Below are 24,728 nucleotides of genomic sequence, written 5' to 3' on the forward strand. Positions count from 1 at the left end.
GTAATCAATCAAATCATTCCTGCAACAGCAGGAAGAACCATCAATGTAACATACACAAAAAAAAAGAATTAAGACCCAAAGGTATAAAGCTAGCCAAACTCTCAGACAGCATCGCAACGGGCAGTCCAGTAACACGCGTAAAATCTTCCTTCACTCATTGGGCTCGGAAAAAAAAAAAAAAAAAAAAAAAAAAAAAACAATAATTCAAAGGTAGGGTACGGAGTTAAACTTCGTAGGGGGGAGGACATTAGGCGAAAGAAAAAAAATAAAAAAGGAAAATAACAATAATACAGGTGTATATAGGGGATATCAAAAGTGTCAAAAGAAACAGGGCATACGGGGAATCATTAGCGTTAAAAAGGAGCAAAAAAGACAAGGGAACAAAGAAAAGCAAAAACAGGACTTCATATGGATAGGCTGCTTCATCGTCAAGCTCATACGATAATCGTGAGCCATCAGTGCACATACAGATCCAGAACAAGCAGCCAGCTCTAACATCCTCATGTCGTAAAGAAACAGGAGAGGGAAAAAAAGAAAAAAAAACCGAGAAAATGAAAGAAAACGTCGTCTGTGTGCTATACCTGCCCACTATTCGACATAGCGGCTGCCGCCGCGGGCGTCTCGTTCTGCTCCTGCGCCGGCACGGTCACCGCATCGGACGGTTGCTCGACTCCGTTCTGTGTCGGAGCTTCCTGGGCTTCTGCCGGCTCCGAGCACGGCTCCTCCGGAATCACCGGCGTGAGCTTGGTGCCTGCCGGCGGGGAAATGGCCCGCGGCTCAATGGAATCGCGGGGCTGGTCCATCGACATAGCGCGTTTGCCTTCCTTGGCCACTTGGGCCAGACTTTGGCTCGACGCGATCGACAGTTCGGTGTCCGAGTGCGATGGACTCTTGGCACGCTCTGCGCTCCCGTCCTTCCTTTGCGCGACCTTGGCCCTGAGTTTGTCGACTTTGAACTTGTCAAAAAACCCGCGTTTCTCTGGCTCCGGCGAGGTCATCGACTCTCGTGGCACGCTCGCCGATCGACCAATGTCGGTCTCTCGGCTCGACGTGATATCGCTACTGGGATCCCGGGAATCGTTGGCGAAACTACGCCGAGGATGGCTTGAGCTGCCAACGGAGCTCGTGCTAAACTCTGCACCGGCGTTGCTGCCAACGGAAGGCGGCGACGACATCGACTGCGCCGACTCCGCGTTCCGTTTGGGGAGGGTTATTCGCCAACTGCGCCGGTTCTCTCTCTTAGTAGCCGCCGCTGCTGCTGCTGCTGCCGCCGCCGCCGCCGCTACGGCCTTGGATCCGTCATCGAAATCGGAATGATCCGTGCACGACGACCTGGAGTTCATCGATGGGGTCCGGGACCCAATCGGCTTCAGCGTGCTCTCCGAGTCCTGGTGCTGGTGATGGCTGCCTTCGCCGGGCGGCACGGGCAGAATCTGACCTTCCATGTTGGGATGCGACGCAATCTCCCCCGATTGCCCGGCTGCGGTCGAGGGCGCGTGCGACGTCGGAGGCAGGACGGCGGTCTCGTTGGCAGCGCCACTGAGCGACTGCGTGGAACTATGGGCACTCTCATTCACACTGCCCGGTATGCGTTTTTTTCTCAACCGATTCGGCTGTCGAACCTCCTTGGGCTCCGAGCTTGGCTGGGGAGACCTTGCAAAGAGGCTGGATAGCTTCCGTTCCCGGGTTGGCGTGGAGACAGTTGAGTTGGAGACAGGAGCAGGCGCGGGAAGATTCGGCAACTCTTGCGGTCGCTCTTTCTTTCCCGCTTTCTGGCTCGACTCGGCGACGGCAGTGGGTGGCGTTTCCTCCGTGGGAGAGGGTCGGGAGCTACGACTCGGTGTCCGGGACGCGGGCTTCCCGATCCCAGAACTAACCGGAGGAGGGTTGCGGCCCGTCTTGGCGGGCGCAATAGCCTCCCCATTGCGATTCAATGATGACAGACCAAGACCACCGGACTTCTTCGATGGAACAGTATTGCGGCGTCTGAGCGTGCCCAGTGCGGACGATGAGGCTCTCGAAGTCTGCGCGGGACTAGATCCTCGTGAGGTCGAGGTAGAGACATTTCGGCGTAATGAGTCATAATTTCGGGTGCTGCCTGTCCCGGCACTCGCCGTCGATGCAGATCGCCGCACACCCGGTGCAGGAGCTTTGGCCGGCGCGGATGAAGAGGCAGAGGCGCTTTGAAGCTCCTCGACGGTCTTCGGATCGGCGGCCGTCCCGTTCATTCCAAAGAGGAAATGATCCTGGTTCTCGATCAGGAAAATCAACACGTCCTGGCTCAACTTGTACTCGTCCGGGGACATGTCGTGGGAGGGGTGAGACAGTAGGCCCGGCTGGAAGATGGCCGAGAGATTGGCGGACGTCATGCGGTTCTTTTCAGATTTGGAGGCGAATACCGCAAGCAAGTCCAAGATATACAGCAGCAACTGCTTGTTCAACGGAGGGAGCTCCCGGATCAGTTGCTGGAACTTGGCCACCGCCTCATGATAGTCAAAACCACCACCATCGCCTTTGGAATCACCGGATTGGTAGTTCCGCAAGGGCTCACGGAAACGTTCGTAAAACTCGAGTGGAACGATAGGTTCGGGCAGTTGGTTCAAATACCGACGAAGGATGTTGGCGGCGTCGTGGACTGTATAGCCACTCCAATCCAACCCCTTGCCATAGCGCTCCGGGGAATCGAAGATCTCCTGTAGCTCTTTGATGCGTCGAGCGGAGCCGCTTAATCGGAAGATACCCTCCACTTCGGTGGCTAGCTCGAGCTGTCAGACATGATCCTCTTCCGAGGGAGGAAGTACCGTTTTACACACCTTGCTCCTTCAGAAACATGCCACACTTGGCAACTACGATCGGCACATAGCCGTAGATGAAGCTTTCTCCTTGATCATTTGTCAAGGAGATGGCCACGTTGGCGTATTTGATGCTGACGTTCAGTGGCACCCCGAAGATGCCCCTGTGTTGTTGCCCTGCACCGATGTTAGCCGATGTGCCAGTTAACGACAGGATCGTCTGTAGCAAGCGAAGGGAAAATAAAAGGAGGCAAATGAAACATCACGCCCGATGCTCCTGACCGGGTATAGACCGAGACACTCTTTGCGCAAAGCGACGTGCGGGAATTCTCGCGCACTCCTACCTTTGTCTTCATCCTTTTTCGGATTCCACTTGAATTGCTTCCACCAAGAAATTAGATCCCGCTTGGTGGGAGCCGCAAGTGCATTCGATGTTGATGGTTGTTGCGAATCGCGCGAGGCGTTCTGCTCGGCGGTCGAGGAGGATGGATTTGGCTGGGAGTTATCCGTAGGCATTATGGGATCCGGGGCCGAAATGTCGACCAAGGGAACACGTGGATTTCGCGACGACGATGGATCCGGACTCGCGGCAATGCTGCCTGGTAGCGGGTCCGGAGATGATCAGCCGTCGCAAAATGAACGGGCGCGATGGTGACGGCGTGGCCCGAAATCGCACGCTCAGCGAGTTTGCGAAACACCCATCCAAAGCTTCCTCGTACGTCGGAGACGACACTGAACGATGAAAACCGAGTTCCAGTCGGGAGGTTGAGGGCGGAATTCGTTCGTGGGGGAGGAGGAACTGCCAATTTAAAGTCGGCGAGAACTGGCAAAGCCGACGCGGCGCGACACCGGGGTGGGATAGGAGAGGGCGGGAAGCGGACAGAGGATGGTTTGTCGGGGAAGATGAGCGGGAGGGACTGGCCTCAGACACGAGGCCCGCGAAACCGACCACACAAAACCCTCAGAACAGACGATGATGAGAAGAGACGCGCGCACACACAGAAGGTCGACTGCCGTCGGATCGTATTTTTGCCTGGATGGAAGATGGACGCCTTTCAGGAAACGCTTTGGGTTTCGCCGTCGTCCCAGAGTCACGGGAACCTGAATCCTAAACCTGGGCTGGTAAGTCAGTACAGTACTAGTAGTGTCGTGCCTGAGGCCACACAGCGCCCTTTCAGACTTTCAGTTTCAAGCCGGGGCGCCCAGACTCAGACAGGTGAACCGCCTGACGGATTGGGACTAGCGGCAGGCGATCGACCGTTTCATGAGCCTAAAATAACTCGAGGTGTCGTTCTAGGAAGGAGCCTTTGATGAACCTTTCCATGGATTGAGGTGCCCATTCTGGATTTCTGTTCTCGTACCGCTCAAGCAAAATGTCTAGACCGGCCGGGGAGTTCAAAGAATCATACAATACGGAGTACATAATAACCTATAGGTTAACTAAAAAGGTACTAATACAGAGTATGTACATGTACTCCGTACCGACCAAGGTACTACTGTCAGCGTCAGGGTCAGCTCAGCTCTCAGCCGTGATCAGATGCCTCAATCAGACCAGTGCTCTCTAAAAGTCTTGGACTCATGCAACCATGCCCCATACGACAACCAACTCCAACAGGGCACCCCTGTTGGATCCTCATTCCTAACCGACCGACCGAGTTCCACTCGGCCTATTTGTCCCGTCAACAGACCACACAGCACACACTCCTGTGCGGTTCTCAAAGGCCGTGACATATCATATCATAGCCTGGTCACGTGATATACACTGATTACATAAGGGCATCGAGCGCCAAGATTGCGATTCCCGATTCGGTTAGATCGTCGCATCGGTCATGTGATGGCACTAAACCGAAGTCGGCGCCAGCAAGGGAATCCGAACGAGCAAGGAAGATTACGCGAAATATTCAGTTTTCCACCTCCAGGCAATACCGATCGGTGTGGTCTGTTCGTTGTTGATCGTTTGACGGAATTGAAAATGGACGGGTATGGCTGCTGCTGATCGGCCCCCTCATCCAATCGCTTGCTGACCCGAGCCTACGCGCATCCAGTCTGAACGCAGCCGAACAGCGCGAGCTGGCCGCGCGCATGGAAAAGAAGCAAATGAAGGAGTTCATGACGGTACATTCAAGTTCCAATGCTCGACCGTGATGGTGTTTGATCCGATCCGCTTTTGCATCGGTTCACGCGGCTCGCGAGTGGTGTTAATCGATGGCTGACTGAATGGGGCGCCCGCCCGGTGGTGTCTTGTCGTGCAGATGTATTCTCGTCTCGTCCAGCGATGCTTCGATGACTGCGTCAATGACTTCACGACCAAGTCCCTGATTTCCCGGGAAGAGGGGTGCGTGCTGCGCTGTGTCGATAAGTTCCTCAAGGGCTCGCAGCGGCTCGGCGAGCGGTTCCAGGAGCAGAATGCGGCGTTGATGCAGAGCGGGCAGCTCCCGGGCCGGTAAAGTCGACCCGGCGCGACGGTAGGCTATGTCGGGGGGGGGTGGCAAATCACGGTTATCGCTTCATTCAAGATGCTATCCGTCGATCTTCGAATCTTCGGTCAGGGCGGCAGGGCAGCATGTTTCTTCATGTACATCCCGTGATGGCACGAGTATAGCCGCGGGCACTTGTTCTCTTCTCTGATGTGTACTGTACCGTAGACTTGTTATCTGCATGGAGGGTCTAATGTTGAAATCACTCTACTAGGCAACCGCCGCTTTATACATAACATCATGCCGGGTCCGGTCCTAGGACACAAAATATGTTGCTGCAGAGTTGTCAGACGTTCAGTTTTGATCTCTGATTGCAAAGTTCCTTGTCCTTCGAGCATGGGAAACGAATTGAATGGCCGGAAAAATTTACCCGATTGGGGCAATAATATCACTATCAGCACTTGTTTTGTAATTTTTTGATCGCACTGCAAGTGACGTTGTCTGCAGTGGCCTGGAAAGTATGGACAAAATTTCAGGGTTCTTTGAAAGGGCGGACCTCAAAGCCATGCAAGCACCATCGTCCATTATTCAGAGCCGTGAGGGGAAAAAAAAACCAGATGTAAGGATATGTACATACCGTCATGCCTATGGATGACTTCAAGAGCCCCTCAACCGCACCGTCCGATTCCTAGAGGAAAGGAGAATCGTACCCCACCACCAGACCCGGCATCCCCTCACTCCTCATCTCCAGCTCTGCTCCCCCACTGTGCAATCGCCTACACATATATAACCAGCTTCCCGGTCCATTCCGCTGCCAGTTCTCTGTTCCTCGGGCTGTCTTTCTCTCCCCTCACTTCGACTGGTTAGTCTCCCTGAGTGGAAGAACCGAGTTCTACATCACCTTCCACACATTTCCGTGCATCGTCATAATGGCTAGCACTGCTGGAAAGGTAAGTCCGTGCCTGTCCTGCTCCGTAATACTGCATACTGACAGTCCCAGACCATCACTTGCAAGGTAAGCAGCGATTTCCGGTCCCGGAGTAATAGAAACCGGACGCTCAATGCCAAGGTCATGAATAGGCCGCCATTGCCTGGGGCGCCGGTCAGCCGCTGTCGGTGGAGGATGTCGAGGTTGCGCCTCCAAAGGCCCATGAGGTCCGCATCCAGATCTACCATACCGGTGTCTGTCACACAGGTGCGTGGGCTACTCCGTGCCTGGTAGAGCCATGGGCTGACGGATCCTGCGGATAGACGCATACACACTCTCGGGCAAGGACCCCGAGGGCGCATTCCCCGTGATTCTCGGCCACGAGGGTGCGGGCATTGTCGAGTCGGTGGGTGAGGGTGTGACCAACGTGAAGCCCGGTGACCATGTCATTGCTCTCTAGTATGTTCCCATGGAAGTAGAAAGAAAGCTCGAGTTGAGCAGGCTGACATGAATCAGCACCCCTGAATGCCGGGAGTGCAAGTTCTGCAAGTCGGGCAAGACCAACCTGTGCGGCAAGATCCGGGCGACACAGGGCCGAGGTGTCATGCCGGATGGCACCACACGATTCCGCGCGCGAGGCCAGGATATCCTGCACTTCATGGGCACGTCGACCTTTTCCCAGTACACTGTGGTTGCCGACATCTCGGTCGTGGCGGTGACGCCGCAGGCGCCCACGGACCGAACGTGCCTGCTGGGATGCGGCATCACGACCGGCTACGGAGCTGCCACGGTCACGGCCAATATCGAGGAGGGCTCCAACGTGGCCGTCTTCGGCGCCGGGTGCGTCGGTCTGTCTGTGATCATGGGTGCCGTGAAGAACAAGGCCGGCAAGATCATCGCGGTGGACGTGAACGACGCCAAGGAAGAGTGGGCTCGCAAGTTCGGCGCGACGGACTTTGTCAACCCGACTAAGCTGGAGGGTAAGAGCGTGCAGGAGAAGCTGATCGAGATGACGGACGGCGGCTGCGACTACACGTTCGACTGCACGGGTAATGTGGGGGTGATGCGCGCGGCGCTGGAGGCTTGCCACAAGGGCTGGGGGCAGAGCATCATCATTGGCGTCGCTGCCGCTGGTCAGGAGATTTCCACACGACGTATGTTTTCTTCCGACCTGACAGTAGGAACAGAACACTAACCCTCTTTTAGCATTCCAACTCGTCACTGGCCGAGTATGGAAGGGCTGCGCCTTTGGCGGCATCAAGGGCCGCTCGCAGCTGCCCGGCCTGGTCGACGACTACCTCCACGGCAAGCTCAAGGTGGACGAGTTCATCACGCACCGGGAGACGCTGGCGGGCATCAACAATGCATTTGAGCAGATGAAGGCGGGCAATTGCATCCGATGTGTTGTTGACAACCGGGCATGATTCCCTATCCGTGTTGTGTTCTTTCTTTCCGTCCTGTATAAGAATGGCTAATGAAAAGCAATTCCTGAGACGATTCCGGAGATGTAATTCATACATTAGTCGGTAGTTGAGATTCAGAGCACCACGAGGTCACTGCGCGGGTTCGATCCGATAAATAATACCGGCTCGCAGGGTCCTCATCCACGCATGTATACCTACTGGATAAGGTGGTATTCACTATTCACCATGATGCCTTGATTGCCAGCAATAGCTATATCCAGAACTCCAGAACCTCCATTCCAATTCTCCAACGAATCGACTAGGCTACCTACCTACGGAAAATCTTGCACGTAGCCATACCAGCGCTTGTTACATTACTATCCGTGACAGCACATTGACCTAGAGGTACTCACCTCCCGGACCTATATATGAAAAAAAAAAAGATTGGACCTTGCAAGCTTGGTTTGATATGACATTTCCTCAAGCTCAAAAGGGACTTTTATAAGGGACTGGATCTGGGTTTGTGATGCCGATGGAATTGTTAAATTATGGCAGGTTATGTAGCATTCCGAAGCTCCAGAGAAGTAAATGCCGACGGTAAGGCTATCGTCAATTCTCACTGAGTCTACTTACCCATCCATGTGGGTGGGAGTGACCTCGATTTATGCACATCATCAGACAAACGAAACGCAAGAGACAAAGGAATGACAAACAACAGAGTGAGAAAGGTACTCAAAGAGTGACTGCGATTCATCAGATAATCAACAGGAATCTCGTGATAGACAGTATCACCGGCGCTGGTCTTATTCTTATTCATCCTCTGTCGTTCGCTGGACTTGGTGACCTGAGTACCCCTAAGCTTCCTGGTGTGAGCCGCTACTCAAGTCTTCGAGGCAGAAGTCGGTTTGAGCGGGCTGTTGTTTGATCGTCTCGAGTTGGCAGTTGGAATCTACGACAGAACATCATTCATGACAAAAAAGTCATTTTATTCCTATCTACATACATCTAAAGAGCGTAACTGATGAACCAGTCATCACAATCAAACCGTCGTCATAATCAGAGCCATCCCTCTATCCCATCATTCAAGCGAACAGCTTGTGCTCCAGAGTCATGTCGTTCTCGGGCTGCAGACCAACGCAAGCACGGAAGATGTTGAGCATGGCGTTGCGCTGCTTGGCCAGGGCGTTGACGACCGGGGTGCCCGGCGGGGTCATGGGCGCCTTGAGCATGTAGCTGAGGATGCTCAGGACGCTGTGGAAGCCCTTGTAGTCCTCGGACTCTTCGGTCTTCCAGCCGACACGGGTCATCAGCTCGGCGACGACCACCAGGTCGATGATGAGCGGCGACGCCAGCAGCGAGTCCTCGCACGAGTTGAAGATGCTGATGGTCTGGTGGCCACCCAGGAAGATCTCCGCGTAGTACTCATCCAGCGCACGCTTGTTGTCGCCCACAGCCGGCATGTACTTGATCACGACGGTGTGGTCCGGGTGCTCGCCCTTCTTGTACAGGATGTTGTTGGCGGCAACCATGTCGTCCACGACGTTCGACTTGGAGATCTCCTTGGAGCGGAACTGCTTCTGGGAGCTGAGGTTCTTGCCGTCGTTGTTGCCCAGGTGGTTGTAGCTCGCGATCGAGGTCAGCTTGATACCGGCGTTGATCAGGAAGTCAACCAGGGCCGACTTCATCTTGGTCTGGCCAGACTTGAAGTCGTCGCCGCCAATGAAGGCGTTGTGGCGCTCCGCAAGCTGGATGACACCCGGAACGAAGGTGTTCTGAGGCGAGCCGTTGATGAACGGCGCGTTCTCCAGGATCGAGGCAACGGCGAACACCGTCGAGGGCGAAACCTCCTCATGGCCGTTCTTGATGGAGTTGAGCAGGTTGTCCGCAGTGTCGTTGACGCCCGGGAGGATGGAGGCATAGCGCTCGGTGTTGGCGGTCCAGAGGACAATGACCTTGTCCAGGCCGTTCTTCTCCTTGAACTCACTACAAGCTGTTAGCAATCTTCTTTTTTTTTTTTTTTTTGATACTTACCGAATATCCTTGCGCAGGTGCTCGACGTGATCCCAAGAAGCCTTGCTGCCCGGGATCACGTTGTCGGCACGGTCCTCCTGGTTGGCAGCAATGAAGTCCGGGTAGTAGATGGACGGCAGCGGCTTCATCTGAGCCATCTCCTTGCGCACCAGCTCCTTGAGGCTGGGCTCCAGGACCATGGCGCGGTCCATGGCATCAGCCAGGTTGAGGCCGCTGATATCCCAGCCGCCGATCACGAGATCGTTGGGGTGCACCATGGGCAGCATGTCGTGGAAGGGAATGTTGATCTCCTCCCCGTTCTTGTCGGTGCCCAGCTTGACGGTGGAGGCCATGATCAGCGAGCCGTAGTAGTTGGCAGCGCGCTTGCCCTCGCGGGTGTCCCAGACCAGACCATTGCGGTTGGCGAGGATACCGGCGGTGACGGTGGTGCCGTTGTTGCCACCCCAGCCGACCAGCATGACACCAACCTTGGGGACACGGCGGTCCACCTTGAAGTGGTAGGTGGTGCTCTTGGGCACGGCGACCAGCTTGTTGTCAGCGGTGCGAGTCACCTCCGTGGTGTGGTACTCGTAGCGCGACTTGATAGCGTCATCCGTGTAGACGACATTGGGAGACTGGACGGTGAAAAGACCGGTGGGACGGGAAGCCACCCCGTTCAAGGCACCGTTGACGGCCTCAGTTCCGTTCGCGTGCGGAGCCATGGTGATGGACAAGCGAGACAGACGAGGAAAGAAACGACAAAAGAAGAGCTAAACGCTACGGAGCAAGAAAGCCTTCGCTAAGGGTTTACGAGACAATCCGAAGCTCCTCCTCGAGCGGACGAGCGTCGGCGACCGTTGAAGGGGTGGTGAGCGCTGGGAAGTGGTTAGTTCTGTTAACCTCACGGAGAGTTTGGATACGTATATATATGTCCTACCTGTTCAGATGATTGGAGAAAATGGTGGCGGTGTTGGCGATCACCCAGAGAGCGATCTATTGCCTAGAGCGTGGTCGAGCGGACGAGCAGAGCGCGGGCTGGAGAGCTTTTGCGAACTGCAAGAGTTGCTTGATGAAGAGAAGAAGAGAGGCAGACGACGGGGAGTTGAGGGCCCTTTTATGTCTTCGCTGGAGGAGGACCCCGCGAAGTTCCCTTCAAGTCTATCACATTCCATGCATTCATACCCACATACGTGCAGCCCGGTGAATGCGCAATCGAGGCCGAAAACGGGTATGTTTGCAGTATCCGAAGTGCAAACTCGGCGGAGCTCGGCATTAGGGTTGGATATACTATACTGTAGATACGGAAGATGATATCGGGATTTTTTCGGAATTGCGTGATACGAGGAGGTTCTCTCCAGCGCCGGGATGCTCTCCCGAAGCTGTGAATCCTTGAATTCTCTACTCCGTACACCGAACGGAGTACAGATTCCTTGGACGATACATCATAATAATGAAGAAATAGACTTGATAGTTGATGCCGACCCAGACCCCCTATACCCCATGGAGCCCCCGTCCGATTCCCCCTTTTCCCTCAGCAAATCCATGGAAATCCGGTGTGTTGAACGTCTTCTTGGTCCGGGACAGCGGGGCACTCTCGTCGATGGGATTGTCGATCTAGACTTGGACTGCTCGGATTCAGCATAGATGGTGCAGAAAGTGGTTGATTCTTTTGCTTTCTCTCTCGTTCTTCGTCTTTCGAAATGCGCGAGACTAAACAATCAAACCATGCTCAAGCACTTGATCAAAACGGTGCATGTGAGCTGTTCTCGCATCCATGGGCGCTCGTTGTCGGCCCCGCGCTCTGATTCGTCGCCGCTGCAGAATGCAAATATGCCAAGACAGTGCCAAGTTCTGATCAATCGGCGCTAATCCCGATATAGTTCCCCGGGTCAACGACACTCCTTCCATGCAATGGGCTTTTTGCAATCAAAAGAAATAAATTCAATATGCCATGGAGTGCTGGACGCCAATTGATGTCCCCTGATACGGTAGAATCAGCCAGATTATAGTGGAAAAGAGGAAACCTGCGTCGACGGCCGGATGGCGTGAGGTGCTCCAGGAGGACTGACGCATGCAGGACGATATCTTGGCATGTTTGCTTTTCCTCCCCGGGGCCCAATCGGAGAACATTGATGCCCCACTCTCCACACGTGACAGCCCCACTCTGCGGCCTTGCCGCACGCCGGTTCACGCCCTTCACATAAAAGAAGCAGGGCGGTTCCTGGATCAGAATCCTCGCAGCGAGAGCGAGATACGGCTCGAGAGTGCTGTCCAGGAGTTTGGTGGTGGTGATGTGGAAATGGTCGTGGCCGGGCGTCGGGAGGGGGGTGGTGTGGTGTAGGTAGTGGGAGGAGGGCTGGACTTTCGGGAGGGGTCGGTCTTGGGAAGTTTGGGTCTTCGTAACTCCTCAAGGAGGGGAGGGGACGGGCGGCTGTGTCCCGAGTTGGCCTTTTTGCGTCGCTCTACGCGATAGAATCACTTCGAACTCATCTTCCTCCGCCCCCGAAGCGATCGCGACGACTCGACACGCTCCGACGCCTTAACGGAACGGACGTCTTACATAATTTGCATTAGTGACATCCCTATCCGGGTTCTCGCGGGCCGGTCATCGGAACTACATCGGTCTGCTTTTTTTCTCAACCTCTGCCGGCACCGCTATTTTTCCTCGAGAACGGATGGTGGAATACGATGGTTTGCTGCTGCCTGCACGCGCCGACGAACCCGAGTGCTGGAGGAACGGTTGAGTGGTTTATGTTTGGCGAATTCCTAGTGAATTCCTAGTACGGACGACGACGACCGAGTCCATCCAGAGGTTTGTATTATTTGCACTCCCGGACTGCCGGAGGGGGCCTAATCCCTCGGTTGTTGCCCTGATTCAAATTGTCCGGCGACAAAAGGGTCTACAGTAATCAACCAGCAACGAAGGATCAATTTTGCATCCAATAAATTGATCAAATTCCGTCTTGGTACGGAGTAATAATATGATAGTATGATATGTACCTACATACGAGAAAACCCCTTTTCTCCCAAAGATCAAACTTTTGTAACAATTGACCTAAGCGTCCAGTCTTGCTCCCATTACATAACCCACTCACTATGCACCGATCATCAGACCACTCAACCGCGATCACACTGCCTCCCAGCGCACGGATATAAAATTCCTCAACCCACGCACTCAACCTCGTGCAGATCAACCGCCTTGATGAATCGTTCAAAGTTGGCCAAGGCGACATGACTCGCAGCCAAAATCCACCGGGGGGTGTCGCTCTGGGGATCTCCCAGTCCACCCATCTCCAGTCCCCGACGCGGAGACGTGGCAACCTCACCACAGCAGTGCCCAAAGCGGTTTAGCGCTAGCCGAAAATGGACGGAGCGGGACCCAACACAGACCCTGAGTGGCTCTTGCCGTTCTTGGACTGCTGTTCCCCCCCCGGTCCAAGCGAGAGACGCGTTGGCGGCTCCAGCCAATCAGCGTGCAGACGCGATCCCCTGGTCCTCACGGGGGCCGTTCAGGGGCTAAACAGTATAACGCCAGTTGTCTGGCCAGTGTGAGAAAATGAGGACAACGGCGGCGAACAGGGGCGGTCAGCGACAGACTGCTGAGAGACCAAGACCAGACAGAGAGATGGCCCAAGTTGCCCGTCTTGTCTTGTGTCTGCGGTCAACGACGGTCCCGCGCCAGACGGATGCAATTGACGCGAAACAACGAGGAATTCATTATTGATTCATTCATTGTTCTCTTTGTGTCTCCGGAAAAAGCCTTGGATTTCGGGTACTGGCATCCCATGTCCGCCGACGTTGATGCAACATCGCGAGTAGCATCGGACGGCGATCATCTGTGTCTTCCGTGACGTGATCTTCGAGTCTGAGACAGTGCCAGTCGCTGTCAGGGTCGGCCCGGGAGAGAATCGTTTGCGTTCCGAACTCGGGCCGCGGTTTGCAACCACAGCCAGCATCGACGGTCGTCTGCAGTCGTGTTCATGATTCCATCCTTCGGCTTCGCGCAGGGCTCCGGGAGAGGATCCGAGCGCCACAACCGGCATCATGGCGACCGACATGGATGAGTTGCTACCCACCATCAGATGCTCCAATTGCGGCGCCTCGGTCGAGATTTCGGCCATGGGCGACCATGTCTGCCCGCCGGGTAAGCCGAATGCCTTCCTGACGGACCACCGGCGTTGGGAGAATTGACTCGAGGCAGCATCATCGATCGGACGAGAATCAACCTCGAAAGCGGGCCGAAGCCCGCCCCAAATCGATCCCCATGCAGCCAGTGAGTGAACCCCCGGGGATGCGCGGGAGTCGATGTTCGATCGCATGCTGATCCACGACGTGTCAGACCGACCCTTTTTGCGCCCGGACTTGCCGACCCCGGACAGCGGAGGGAGTCAGTCAACATCCATTTTATCAGAAATGCGCTCTCCCCGCTCACCTTTACGGAGCTATACCTCGCCCCTCTTACGGGAACCTGACTCCCCGGATTCTTTGGACGACTCTGGGCCCGCGTTCTCACCCTTCCTAACCCCTAAGCGGTCGGCAACATTCGACGTGGCTCAGAGGGCCCCCGATACCGACATGCGACCCCATACGCCGTCCCGTGCCTCCGGTCAAACCGACCAACAAGACTCAGGCCCCGCAAACACCCACAGCCGGACGTTCTCCGTCGAGTCGAGAAGCACACACTATACCTCGTCGAGTAGCCGACTATCCACGGCGAGTTCGGTGCGACGACAACCTTCTGGTGGGCTCCGAGGGCCGCGAAACGTCTTGGATGAAGTTCCTCCGGTCCCCGTTGGCCCGCTGAAAAGCTTCCGGCGAGATTCGCAGAGTAGCGTGCCGGAATCCGCGATCGTCTCCAGTAGTCCTCCCAAGTTTGGCAACCTGAGCCAGATGACCAACCAAAGCGGATTCGATTCGAGCTTGTCCCGAGATTCGGAGTTGTACGATGAAAATGTACCCAAGTCGGGGCCTCTCGCCGGGTCTCAAACAACGCCGCTGCCTGCGAAGCACGATCCAGATCCGCAGAGCAGCGACAGCAACAATCCATCGCATAGGCCGATGCATTCTACATCCGGGCACAGGAGCCGAGATCAAAACGGGAGCGTATCCAGCTTTGCAAGGTCGTTAGGGCTGGAAAATGGCGCCTACCACACCGCGGGCGAGTCAACGTCCTCGACACAGTCGTCGTCGGACAACGGCAGCACCAGCTCGGTTTCGACTCCGCCGTCGACCCTGGACAGCAAGCCGTCGGATTTGGGCCAGATCGACTCGATGCTGCGGGACTTGGAGCTGGATCGGAAACGATCGCCAACCATGTCCAGCAACGATCCAGACCGATCGCGTCAGACGGGGATCCTGAAGGCCTTCGACTTGGACTCGCCGACCGATCCGTCTCTCAACAATAGTACGATGACATTTTTTCAAAATGGCCCGGCCAGCCCGGAAGTTCCTCCAAGGTCACCCTTGCGTCCCAAGACGCCGTCCAGCGCGACCAGCCCGCCGATGGCAGACCCGATCCCACGGCCGCCAACCGCCTCGGGGAACAAGAAGCGCTGTCGCGGCTGCGGGCAAGTGATTGTCGGCAAGTCCATATCGTCGGCAGACGGGCGGTTAACCGGGCGATACCACAAAGCCTGCTTCGTCTGCTTTACCTGCCGCGCGCCGTTCCAGACCGCAGACTTTTACGTCCTCGACGACCACCCTTACTGCGCACAGCACTACCACGAGCTCAACGGGTCCATCTGCGCCACCTGCAACAAGGGCATCGAGGGACAATACCTAGAAACAGTCGAGCCCAATGGCGGCGGCGGGTCCAAGTTCCATCCAAACTGCCTGACGTGCCGCACCTGCCGCATCGTGCTGCGCGGGGACTACTTTGAGTGGAATGGCGAGGTGTACTGCGAACGGGACGCGCGGCGTGCCGCCGCCATGGCCGCTCCTCCGCCGCCGCCGTGGCCGCAGTATCCACCGTATGGCTATCCCCCTCCACAGGGAGGTCGCCGTCGACCGACCATGGCCTCGTCGCCGTTGGCGCGATATCCGCCCGGGCCCGGCGGGCCTCCTCCTCCTGGCCGCGGCCGCGGCGGACCACCACCGCCGCGCGGTGGTCCGATGGGAATGGGCCCTGCCGGTCGCCCCGGTCCGGGAGGTCCGGGGCCAAGGGGCCCGCCGATGGTGTCCCCCGGCGGACGTGCTCCTCCGGGTGGTGACCAGCACCTCGCGCCGGGCGGCCCCGGCAGCGGTGTTCGACGGTTCCCCGAGCGTCGCACGACGCGGTTGATGGGATGAAGTGAACACATCTTTTTTTGCCGGATGATAATATCTAATCGTAATGGCTCTCCTTTCTGTTTTGGGATGCATGCAACTGTATCATTATCAACCTTAATATTCATGTGGATATTGGTCTGACTTTTGTTTTTCCCTTACATCCATCGTTTCTATACCCGGTCGTTTTTGGATTTTCATTTTAGTTTTGTTCTTTTTTTTGTTTCCCTTTTTGGATGGATTTGTCGATTAATGTGCAATCATGTGCATAGGACGTGAACGAAGCTGATCCGATCTTTACATTACATATTCCAATCCAGTCCTCCAGTACCTGGACATGTAGAGAGGAGAATAGTTTCCTCGACAAGATGAACGGCAACAAGTTCTTTTTATTTCTTCTTCCCCGCATCCTTGACCCTCGCCTTGAGCAGCACCGTCCTCCGCAGCAGCAATTTCTGCAACAACTCCGGTCCGATCGCCCAGAACAAGAACCTAAACAACCACGTCACCAGCATCAGGACGATCCCCTCGCGAAAGCCAATTCGATCCTCGTCCCGATGGGGGATATCCTCCTCGGGCCATCGCTCGCACAACTGACGGAAGGAGTCCGGGTCGTCGGTGATGACGCCGTCGACGCCGAGCCGGATCGCTCGCCGCATGGCTTTGGGGGAGTTGGGCGTCCAGATGAAGACTTGCCGGTCCGGGTCGTCCTGCTGGCGATGGGCGGTGGTGATGAGCTTTGGGCCGAGGTAGAGGAGTGCGTGCTGGAGGACGTTGAGGTGGACGTGCGCGGTGGTGGGATCACGGAGGACGCGCTGCGCGAGGCCCGTGTTGGGTGTGTTGAGGACGACGCGGAAGCCGGGGAGGTATTCCTTGCAGAGGGGGAAGTAATACGGCTGAAGGGATTCAGTGAGTACTATCTGGTAGAGAACATTGCAGTGGGGATTTATTTTTTTTTTTGGGGGGGGGGGGGGGGGGGCGGGCGGGAGGGGAGGGGGGAAGGTTAGGTACTTACCAGCCAGCATCCAAGCATGATCCTCTCCCGCCATGGACGGCGTGCTGGAGGAACGGACTTGATTGTCTCTGCGAGCAAGGGGAGAATCCTTGACGCATCGTTGGTCAACTTTGATCAGATCAGTCCGTGCTTCCTTCCCCCAGTCTCCGGTAGAAAAAGAAAGAATGTACCTTGAAATCCAACAAAACCCAAACCTCATCCAACTCCGGTGCCGCTAGATACTCGAGCACATCCTTCAACCGGGGCATCGGCTCATGCGGTTCCCGCACGGTGCGCAACGTGCTGAGATAGTCCCAGTCGCAGTCGGGAATCTGCCTGTCGACTCCGTAACACCGCTCGAGCGACAAATCCTAGAAACCACACCCCGTCTCGAGTCAGAGATCTCAAGAAATTTAACCATTACCCCAATGTCTGGTACAACTGAAGTAATCACAAAAGCAGTGTGTGTGCTATACATGCGACATCACCACGACCCCGTCGCGGGACACGTGCACATCCATTTCCAATGCATGGCAGCCGGCCGCAATGGCGCCTTTGAAGGCGCTGAGGGTGTTTTCTGGGAATCGGGCTTTGTAGCCTCGATGGGCGATGATTTGGGGGAGGTCATTGCTTTGACCTAGAGCTGTCACAGTCAGCGCGGTACACCAGAACCAACTGAGTTAAATTGAACTCACTTCTCGGACTCATCATCGGCGAGCTTCCTCTCGGTTCGGCCATGTTTCCTTTGCAGTTTTTTCCCTCTGACGAGCTGAGATGCTCCTCTGGATATTTGAATACATCAACATCTAGGCAGCTGGAATTCAATCCTGTTTCTAAATAATAGACAACCCGCGAGGACCGCGTACAGAGACTCCCCGTTATTGCTTGCTGCGGAGATAACGATGAAAAGATTCGGACTCAACTCTACCCAGCTTGGTATGTCCATGGGAAATACGTGTAAAACTACTACTCGTTACAGTAGTCTTCTAGTAGAGTCGGCAAGCCCGATGACCCCGAATCCGATTCCGACCCTTACCTATTGGACAAAAACCCTAGGTAGAAGCGAAAGTTGAGACAAGGAACTGCAGTGGGCCAGTTGACCGCTCCTCTGCCCAGCTGCTCGCCACGCCCTATGATTGTTATTAGATTGACCTCCTTGCATTATGTACTATTCCCAACAGCACCGCACTGCTTGCGGCCAGAGCCAGAACGGTGGAACGAGCTATGCATCAAGATGTCTTCGACCTAGAAGTTTGCCGACTCTCGGCATGCAGAGTACTATGATTGCTCGCTTATGTAAACAGTCACAGTGGAACAGCTCTCTCAGTTCGGAAACGTCTTGAACCCCCCCCCCACGGTTTATGGTGGAAAGTCCGGTACTAGGAGTAGTACGAGTATGTGGCGACCGTATGTACCTCCAGGGACGCGGCGTATCGTATATAAGTAGTATTTCCTTTGACCGGCAAGAAAGCTCTTGTCGAGTGAGGGCCCAGTCCTGTACTTCTTTCTCTCGATCCTTCCCGGTCCCCTGGAAAATTCCCGCCTCGTTGATTGTTGAAAGCTTCGTGCCATCGCCAAGAGTGTCTCAGGCGTTGTGCCGACTTGGAGAAATGCGGGGGTGGATACGACTGCGGATGAGCTTGATGAACTGGCGGTCTGCCACGGTTGCATGATTGTGACAATGAAGGACTCAATCGAGCTTTTTTTAGCTTATGCCACACGTCCAGAAAAATAAGAGCCGTTCGACCGAGGGGACGGTCCGGGATATACATGAACGCACACTACAAATCTAGATCAACGAACGCGTGGGAGACCATACATACTTTAAATCCCTCCCTTCTTGGCAGCTTATCCAAGGAGCAGTAACACTTGCAGGTTTGAGTCTAGCGTGGGGGATAGGTCTGCTATCAAATGGCAACAAGTTCATCGTATCCATATTGACTGAACTATCGTAATAGGTAAAACTCAGTACTGTATCCACATGACGTCGGAGTGCATCACAAGAACCACCGAAACTCGGGCACCTTGGGTCCATCCCGCAGCCGTTCCGTGGGGACGTCCCGGGCCGTGATCTTGCGGCCATCGCGGCGATTGCGCCGCATGTTGTCGAACAACATGTACAGTCCCAGCAACCCGGCGGTGGTAGCGCCGGCACCGCCGAAGCACGCCACGGTGATGAGCGCCGGCTCGTACTTGGGCGCGTCCTTGGCGCGGAAGACGTTGCTGGAGACCAGACCCATGAGGTTGGCCAGCGGCACGCCGATACTGGTCAGAAGCACGCGCTGACCCTCGTGCGCGGTGTTGTTGTTGTACCAGGTGCTCAGCAGGACGGAAGGGGCGGAGGTGCCCCAGGTCATCATGAAGCAGGCGTAGTATGCGAGCTTGATCTGGGCGTTCACGTCGTCGATGGCGGCGTAGATGACGAAGCCGCACAGGGTCAGGAGGAAGCCCAGCACGATGAACGGCGAGCGGAGACGCACCGCGTCCGACGAAAAGGCGAGGATGAGCAGCATCACCGCGCCCGTCACGTTGGGCGCCACCGTATACAGGTTGGTTTTGACCGTGTTGTAGCCGAGGCGCTGCACGATCTGCGGCATGAACAGCGCCACAGCCTGGATCGGCACGCCGAGGCAGATTTCAATGATGAGAAAGGCGTACGTCGTGGGCCGCTTGAGGATCGCGAGCGCATCGCGAAGATTGAACTTTTCGTTGACAACGGACGAGGAGTCCACCTGAATGCGGTGGAAGGCGAGCCTCTTCTCGTCTTCGTTCAGGAAGCGAGCTTCCTGCGGGTTCTTGGGCAGGTAGAAGAATGCAAAGATGGCAAAGGCGACCGTAAACGCGCCTTCAATCAAAAACAGATACCGCCATCCAGGCAGCGAGGTGTTTTCAATCTGGAACACGCCAAAAGCCAGCAAGCCGGAGAAGGCGTTGGCAATGTTCGACGCCGCGTAAAAGATGCCCAGCCGACGAGCCAGCTCGCCACGACGATAAAACGTAGTCAGATAGTAGATCACCAGTGGGAAGAAGGCCGCCTCCGCCATGCCCAGGAACCATCGGAGAGCGAAGATGCCCGAAAAGTTGTACGCCGCAGCCGACAACAACGTGCAGGAGCCAAACCCGAACATAAGGACCGAGAGCACCCTTGCTGGACTGAACTTCTTGCCCAGCATGGCGATGGGCGGCGCGAACACGACAAACGGCACAAAGAAGATCGACAGCAGCAGGTTGTACTGGTCGTCCGTCATGCCGAGATCTGCATTCGTCAGTCATGGTCCATCCCCGTGCGGAGAAGGAGGCGCACACCTTTACTCAACCCATCAGTTTGAGCATTTCCCAAGTTGCCCTTGTCCAATGCATTGCACAGGTCTGAACAGAAATTCATCAGCACCTATCTATCACTCTCGTCCAAATCTTTGGAGGACCGACACATGAAAGCTAGCGCCGGCAAGAGACGGCAATCGAACTTGAAACATAGCGCTCGTTCGGCCTTGTGATCAACAACGCGGGCAGTATCTCGCAAAGAATCGACGTGCCCTAACTTCGTGGAATCGCTCGGTGTTTGTTGGAGTTCGGCGTCCTTGGCTTCAACGCCATTCTCCAGATCTTTATGTTGCCCAGACATCTTGTTCTCCGGCCAGGTTCTTGGTGGAATCAAACGGATGGAGCTGCTAAGGAATCAACCAAACGAGAAACTGGCCGACGTGATGCAAGTTTCCAAGGCCGATGGAACTAAACCAGCGACGCTTCCCACACCCATGGCCATGGGAGATGGGGAGGTTTTAAATAGGTACTAGGCTATAGATCCAACCGGCGTTATCAGTAGTCCGCTAGAGGAAAGCCGCGACACAAGCGCAGCGCCAGGGCCAAGGGAAACATCGACGCTACACTGTCTACCAATATTCTGCACCACTGCGCAGATAGGCATGGCCTGGCCGCCTGCAGAGAAGCTTCGCTTTGACGAGTGGAAGAGCTCCCACCGCGGATGATGGGGGAACGCCGCGATAAGGCGACACCGTTGCATTTGCTTGTTGCCCATTCAGGTTACGATAGTCGGCTGGATGAAAGCTGGTAATTGAATCGAAAGCGTGGGGGTTACTCCAGTCCCTATACGCGTGAGGAAGCAGATAATCATCACTTTAGCTATCTCAGACAGTTGTTAATCAGGTTCCAGGCGCAATTTGGAAGTTAACTAAGTAATGACTCGAATTCATGAGGTTCTATTTATTGACTTGTCTGAATCTGACTGTAGAGGTATCATGCACAATCTTGCTAGATCTCGCCAGATGATCAGGCCTTCTACTGCCGAATAAATATCGACAAAATACCTTCTTATCCTGGATTAGAACATGAATCTGCACTCATACCATTCTTAACTAGGGATGGCCTATTTTATGTATGGGTTGTGATTCGCTGAATCCTGGCAAAAGGATTCTATTCCATCCAATCATACGGAGAAGGTACATCATCAGAGATTCCTCAGGTCTGATCTCCCACACAAGTCTTCGAGTTTAGACTCGAATGAAATACGGACAAAAGTATCATTGAATCGTATACTCCGTTTGATCGATTGTTTATGCTCAGAACTAAAGTGTACGGAGTTGAGCCCGCTGGATGTATGAGTGTCCTCTGCAATCCTGATTGGCTACGTTGAAGTATTACTAACCCTGATTGGTCGAGGGTCATGCTTATCCCCACTCCATCACGTGATCCAGATCTGATTCGTTTTTGAGTCGAACCGAATTGACGTCAAGGTTACACACTCACCTGCACCCCTTACCTGGCTCAGAGGTTGGCTGGATCACCATGCCCAGAGCGCAAGGATTGCTGCATCTGCAGGGGATATGATCATATTGATGAAGCTGACATGGGGACAATGATGAGCCGAGCTATCAAATGAAGCTTTGCGAAGAATGCCGAATGCGGAACGTCATCCCCGGATTCTTTCTTGTCTTCAAAACTCTAATTTCAAGTTTCAACCGCAGAGCGCACGAACCTCACTCTTTATGCGGAGAATAACTACGATGCTTTACTCCCCGCAAAAGGGGTCTTCTCTTGTGTCACTGTTCGAGCCCCCCATACAGTAGTATAAAACATCACGGCGATGCCGGAATCATTGATTCCAATTCGGCAGTGCTAGGGCTGCGGAGGAAGAGTTCAAAAATTCCGAATCCTGCCAGGCTGGAGTGAGATATTCGTGTTTCTACATAGTACGACGCCTTGCGACCGCCATCGTATTGTACGGAGTACGGAGTACAAGAGAAAACATTTGCATCCAGATATTTTCGCACATCAAAACTGAAGCGATGCCTCAAGTTGGCCAATCCAAGCAAGGATAGACCAAGGCAGGGTTGCCCTTCAGAAGACCTGTTCATAACATGTGACGAATTTGAGAGGCTATGCTGCATGCTCCCGTCAACAAGCATCGAAATAAGTCGGACGAATGACGAGGGTTCGAGTGTCGGCCGCTCCGTCGTATAGACTGTGCAGAATTCGATGTGAAATTACCTACGGAGTTGAAAAGTAGAGAACGGGCTGTCCCTCTCCCTTGGTGATCAGAGACTCTCTATTGTCGCAACAAAGGCGGACCCTTCAAACGAGCACGATTCCTTGTCGTGCACACCACAAGTTACGAGGACGAGTAGAGTACTCCGTATACCGGCCTGGAACTCTGGACAATGTCTTCGAAAAGTGAGTCAAACCAGGGAAAACAGAAAGGCCGCTAGGTATCGGAACGGATAAACTTCCATCCCTCGGCCCATTTCATCGACTTCACGTGAATCGAATTCGCCATCAACCGTACATCTCAATGGTCACGTCCAACATGAATGCTAGATATTCTCTGGAAGCAAATCGATTCAGAAGCACAAAGCGCTTGCGCCTATCTGCACAGATTTCGACAGTTCTGAGCATTATGACTCCCCCGCAGAAGATCTGACCCCAATTCTAAGTGGTTTCCCCTTTCGGCTACATACTGGCACGTTTTGCCAAGTCCAGAGCATGGCAAGGGACCAATCGTGGACAAGATCTCCCTCCGCGGCCGAAGAGGCTCGTGGTTTCTCCTCAGATAGGGTTTTTATGAGTTCGATAGAACTCCATGACTTACTACACCTTCGGCAACGGACAGATTGCGGCTCATTTCTCAGTCGACTTCATATCTGGAGCTCTCATGTCCAGCTACGCCGTCTGTTACTCCTTCCCATGATTCAGCTACCGAAATGACTTTGGAATTCCCCCATTCGCACGATGGTTCTGCCGAACAAAATCCGCCCCGCACCTTGCACGAGATATGCAATGACCTACGACCGAAAGTGATGGGCCTGTTGAATCAAGATACCGAAGATGAGCTGCTACAGAGAGTTCAGAAGAAGCTTCGGGTATCGTTATCGGTCATCGATCAGGCGTTGAAGCAGTACGGGTAGGTGGGGACTTGATGAGCTCTACACGACGCAATGCCGGGCCCAACTCATGGTGTCCAGCCCCGAACAGCTTTCCCTGTCTTATAATGGCGGCAAGGACTGCCTGGTTCTGCTAGTGCTGGTCCTGGCCTCTCTGCCCGCATGGGTATCGTCTTCTTCCGCTCCTTCTGAGACCGCTTCCGAGCAGACGTCGGCCGATTCCGCGGGTTCCCGGTCCCCCTCGCCTCGCACTTTCCCGGAGTCCTTTCAGGCTATCTATATCATCTCACAAGATCCATTCCCTGAGGTAGAATCCTTTGTGGCTTGCTCGGCCGATTATTACCATCTCGACCTGGCACGATATGCGCTGCCCATGCGAGCGGCACTGGAGGCCTATCTGAGGGAAAATAAACGGATCAAAGCCATGTTTGTAGGAACCAGGCGGACAGATCCGCATGGTGAACATCTCACCCATTTCGATCCGACGGACAAGGATTGGCCGCAGTTTATGCGCATACATCCAGTAATAGATTGGCATTATGCGGAGATTTGGGCGGTACGTAACATCTCCCTGCCTCCATTCGGCAGCCCTGATTTCCTGACTCGTTTGGTGGAGCAGTTCATTCGGCACCTTGGGATCCCATATTGTGAGCTTTATGATCGAGGATTTACATCGCTTGGTGGCATGCGTGATACGCACCCGAATCCCGCATTGGCCGTGGAAGGGAAGCCAAATACCTTCCGGCCGGCGTACGAACTGATGGCTGATGATGAAGAACGGTTGGGCCGGGACCGGTAGGTTGGACTCAATAGTCGTCGCATTGAGAGATGCGAGGGCGGTTGGTCCATTCAAATAGAATTGACATCAAACTCCATCATAATTGAACGAGACGACGATGAGACCAAGCTTATAGACTTATCCTGGATAGTACTATGTTTCAACATGGATTTACATACGGCTGGATGTTGATTGGCCATTTGTTCGACTTTGAAGGCTACTGCACCGCGGCTGTGCGTCCATGGTTTCTGTCAAGGAACATCACGCAACGTCGCTCTTCGGAATAATGGATCTCAGAGAATGGAAAATTTGTCGTTGCCAAGCCCGCCAACACACTGAATGCCCGTGCTGTCCGGTCATCATCGTCGAAGTGTCATCGACTCCTCCTCGGCCTCGGGTTTTTATGCAATGGGTCATTTTGGGTGTGATTGAATGAAGCAGACAGCGCTTTGAAATCGAGGACCATACGGAGTACGTAGCCTCGCTTTCTCGTATTAAAGTAGCATTTTGGGACAAATGGCGGTTTGGAGTCATGTACCGATACTCCGTTTTCCCCGCGTGCACTTGGGCAGGAAGCCAGGAACGATCCAAACGAGGAATGTACGCACGTTTCCCGTACTGTATGTAACTAGTGTAGTACTTGGTCAATGGCGGAGCAAAGTCACTTTGGGTAGAATTTCGGACTGTTCTCCGTGCGGCGGAGACAAAAGGTGGTTTGTATTTGATTCACTCGAACTTTTTTTT

General features: G+C 54.5%; 8 protein-coding genes across 8 annotated transcripts; 4 read left to right on the top strand and 4 right to left on the bottom strand.

Annotated features, from left to right (window-relative positions):
- Positions 1-575: 575 nt before the first annotated feature.
- VTN31DRAFT_5644 (uncharacterized protein) lies at positions 576-3,308 on the bottom strand (the record flags this gene model as incomplete). Its single annotated transcript, XM_069406166.1, has 3 exons — positions 576-2,755; positions 2,814-2,969; positions 3,137-3,308. 3 exons carry the CDS (start codon positions 3,306-3,308, stop codon positions 576-578), a joined length of 2,508 nt encoding a protein of 835 aa, XP_069259801.1.
- A 132-nt stretch (positions 3,309-3,440) lies between these two features.
- VTN31DRAFT_5645 (uncharacterized protein) lies at positions 3,441-4,103 on the top strand (the record flags this gene model as incomplete). The annotated part of the gene is made up of 1 exon (XM_069406167.1): positions 3,441-4,103. One exon carries the CDS (start codon positions 3,441-3,443, stop codon positions 4,101-4,103), a length of 663 nt encoding a protein of 220 aa, XP_069259802.1.
- Positions 4,104-4,626: 523 nt separating this feature from the next.
- VTN31DRAFT_5646 (uncharacterized protein) lies at positions 4,627-5,239 on the top strand (the record flags this gene model as incomplete). The annotated part of the gene is made up of 3 exons (XM_069406168.1): positions 4,627-4,772; positions 4,838-4,907; positions 5,045-5,239. The coding sequence occupies 3 exons, from the start codon at positions 4,627-4,629 to the stop codon at positions 5,237-5,239; spliced, it is 411 nt and encodes a 136-aa protein (XP_069259803.1).
- Positions 5,240-6,138: 899 nt separating this feature from the next.
- Positions 6,139-7,561, top strand: VTN31DRAFT_5647 (uncharacterized protein; the record flags this gene model as incomplete). The annotated part of the gene is made up of 6 exons (XM_069406169.1): positions 6,139-6,159; positions 6,210-6,224; positions 6,290-6,404; positions 6,461-6,596; positions 6,654-7,291; positions 7,344-7,561. The coding sequence occupies 6 exons, from the start codon at positions 6,139-6,141 to the stop codon at positions 7,559-7,561; spliced, it is 1,143 nt and encodes a 380-aa protein (XP_069259804.1).
- A 1,061-nt stretch (positions 7,562-8,622) lies between these two features.
- On the bottom strand, positions 8,623-10,272 carry VTN31DRAFT_5648 (uncharacterized protein; the record flags this gene model as incomplete). Its single annotated transcript, XM_069406170.1, has 2 exons — positions 8,623-9,523; positions 9,572-10,272. The coding sequence occupies 2 exons, from the start codon at positions 10,270-10,272 to the stop codon at positions 8,623-8,625; spliced, it is 1,602 nt and encodes a 533-aa protein (XP_069259805.1).
- A 5,931-nt stretch (positions 10,273-16,203) lies between these two features.
- VTN31DRAFT_5649 (uncharacterized protein) lies at positions 16,204-17,546 on the bottom strand (the record flags this gene model as incomplete). The annotated part of the gene is made up of 5 exons (XM_069406171.1): positions 16,204-16,710; positions 16,830-16,937; positions 17,000-17,179; positions 17,285-17,451; positions 17,504-17,546. 5 exons carry the CDS (start codon positions 17,544-17,546, stop codon positions 16,204-16,206), a joined length of 1,005 nt encoding a protein of 334 aa, XP_069259806.1.
- A 1,259-nt stretch (positions 17,547-18,805) lies between these two features.
- Positions 18,806-20,433, bottom strand: VTN31DRAFT_5650 (uncharacterized protein; the record flags this gene model as incomplete). Its single annotated transcript, XM_069406173.1, has 3 exons — positions 18,806-20,064; positions 20,115-20,177; positions 20,238-20,433. 3 exons carry the CDS (start codon positions 20,431-20,433, stop codon positions 18,806-18,808), a joined length of 1,518 nt encoding a protein of 505 aa, XP_069259807.1.
- A 2,593-nt stretch (positions 20,434-23,026) lies between these two features.
- On the top strand, positions 23,027-24,005 carry VTN31DRAFT_5651 (uncharacterized protein; the record flags this gene model as incomplete). Its single annotated transcript, XM_069406174.1, has 3 exons — positions 23,027-23,226; positions 23,288-23,762; positions 23,826-24,005. 3 exons carry the CDS (start codon positions 23,027-23,029, stop codon positions 24,003-24,005), a joined length of 855 nt encoding a protein of 284 aa, XP_069259808.1.
- Positions 24,006-24,728: the final 723 nt, after the last annotated feature.

This window comes from Thermomyces dupontii, assembly GCF_041956625.1.
Source record: "Thermomyces dupontii strain NRRL 2155 unplaced genomic scaffold VTN31scaffold_5, whole genome shotgun sequence".
Classification (NCBI taxonomy): domain Eukaryota; kingdom Fungi; phylum Ascomycota; class Eurotiomycetes; order Eurotiales; family Trichocomaceae; genus Thermomyces; species Thermomyces dupontii.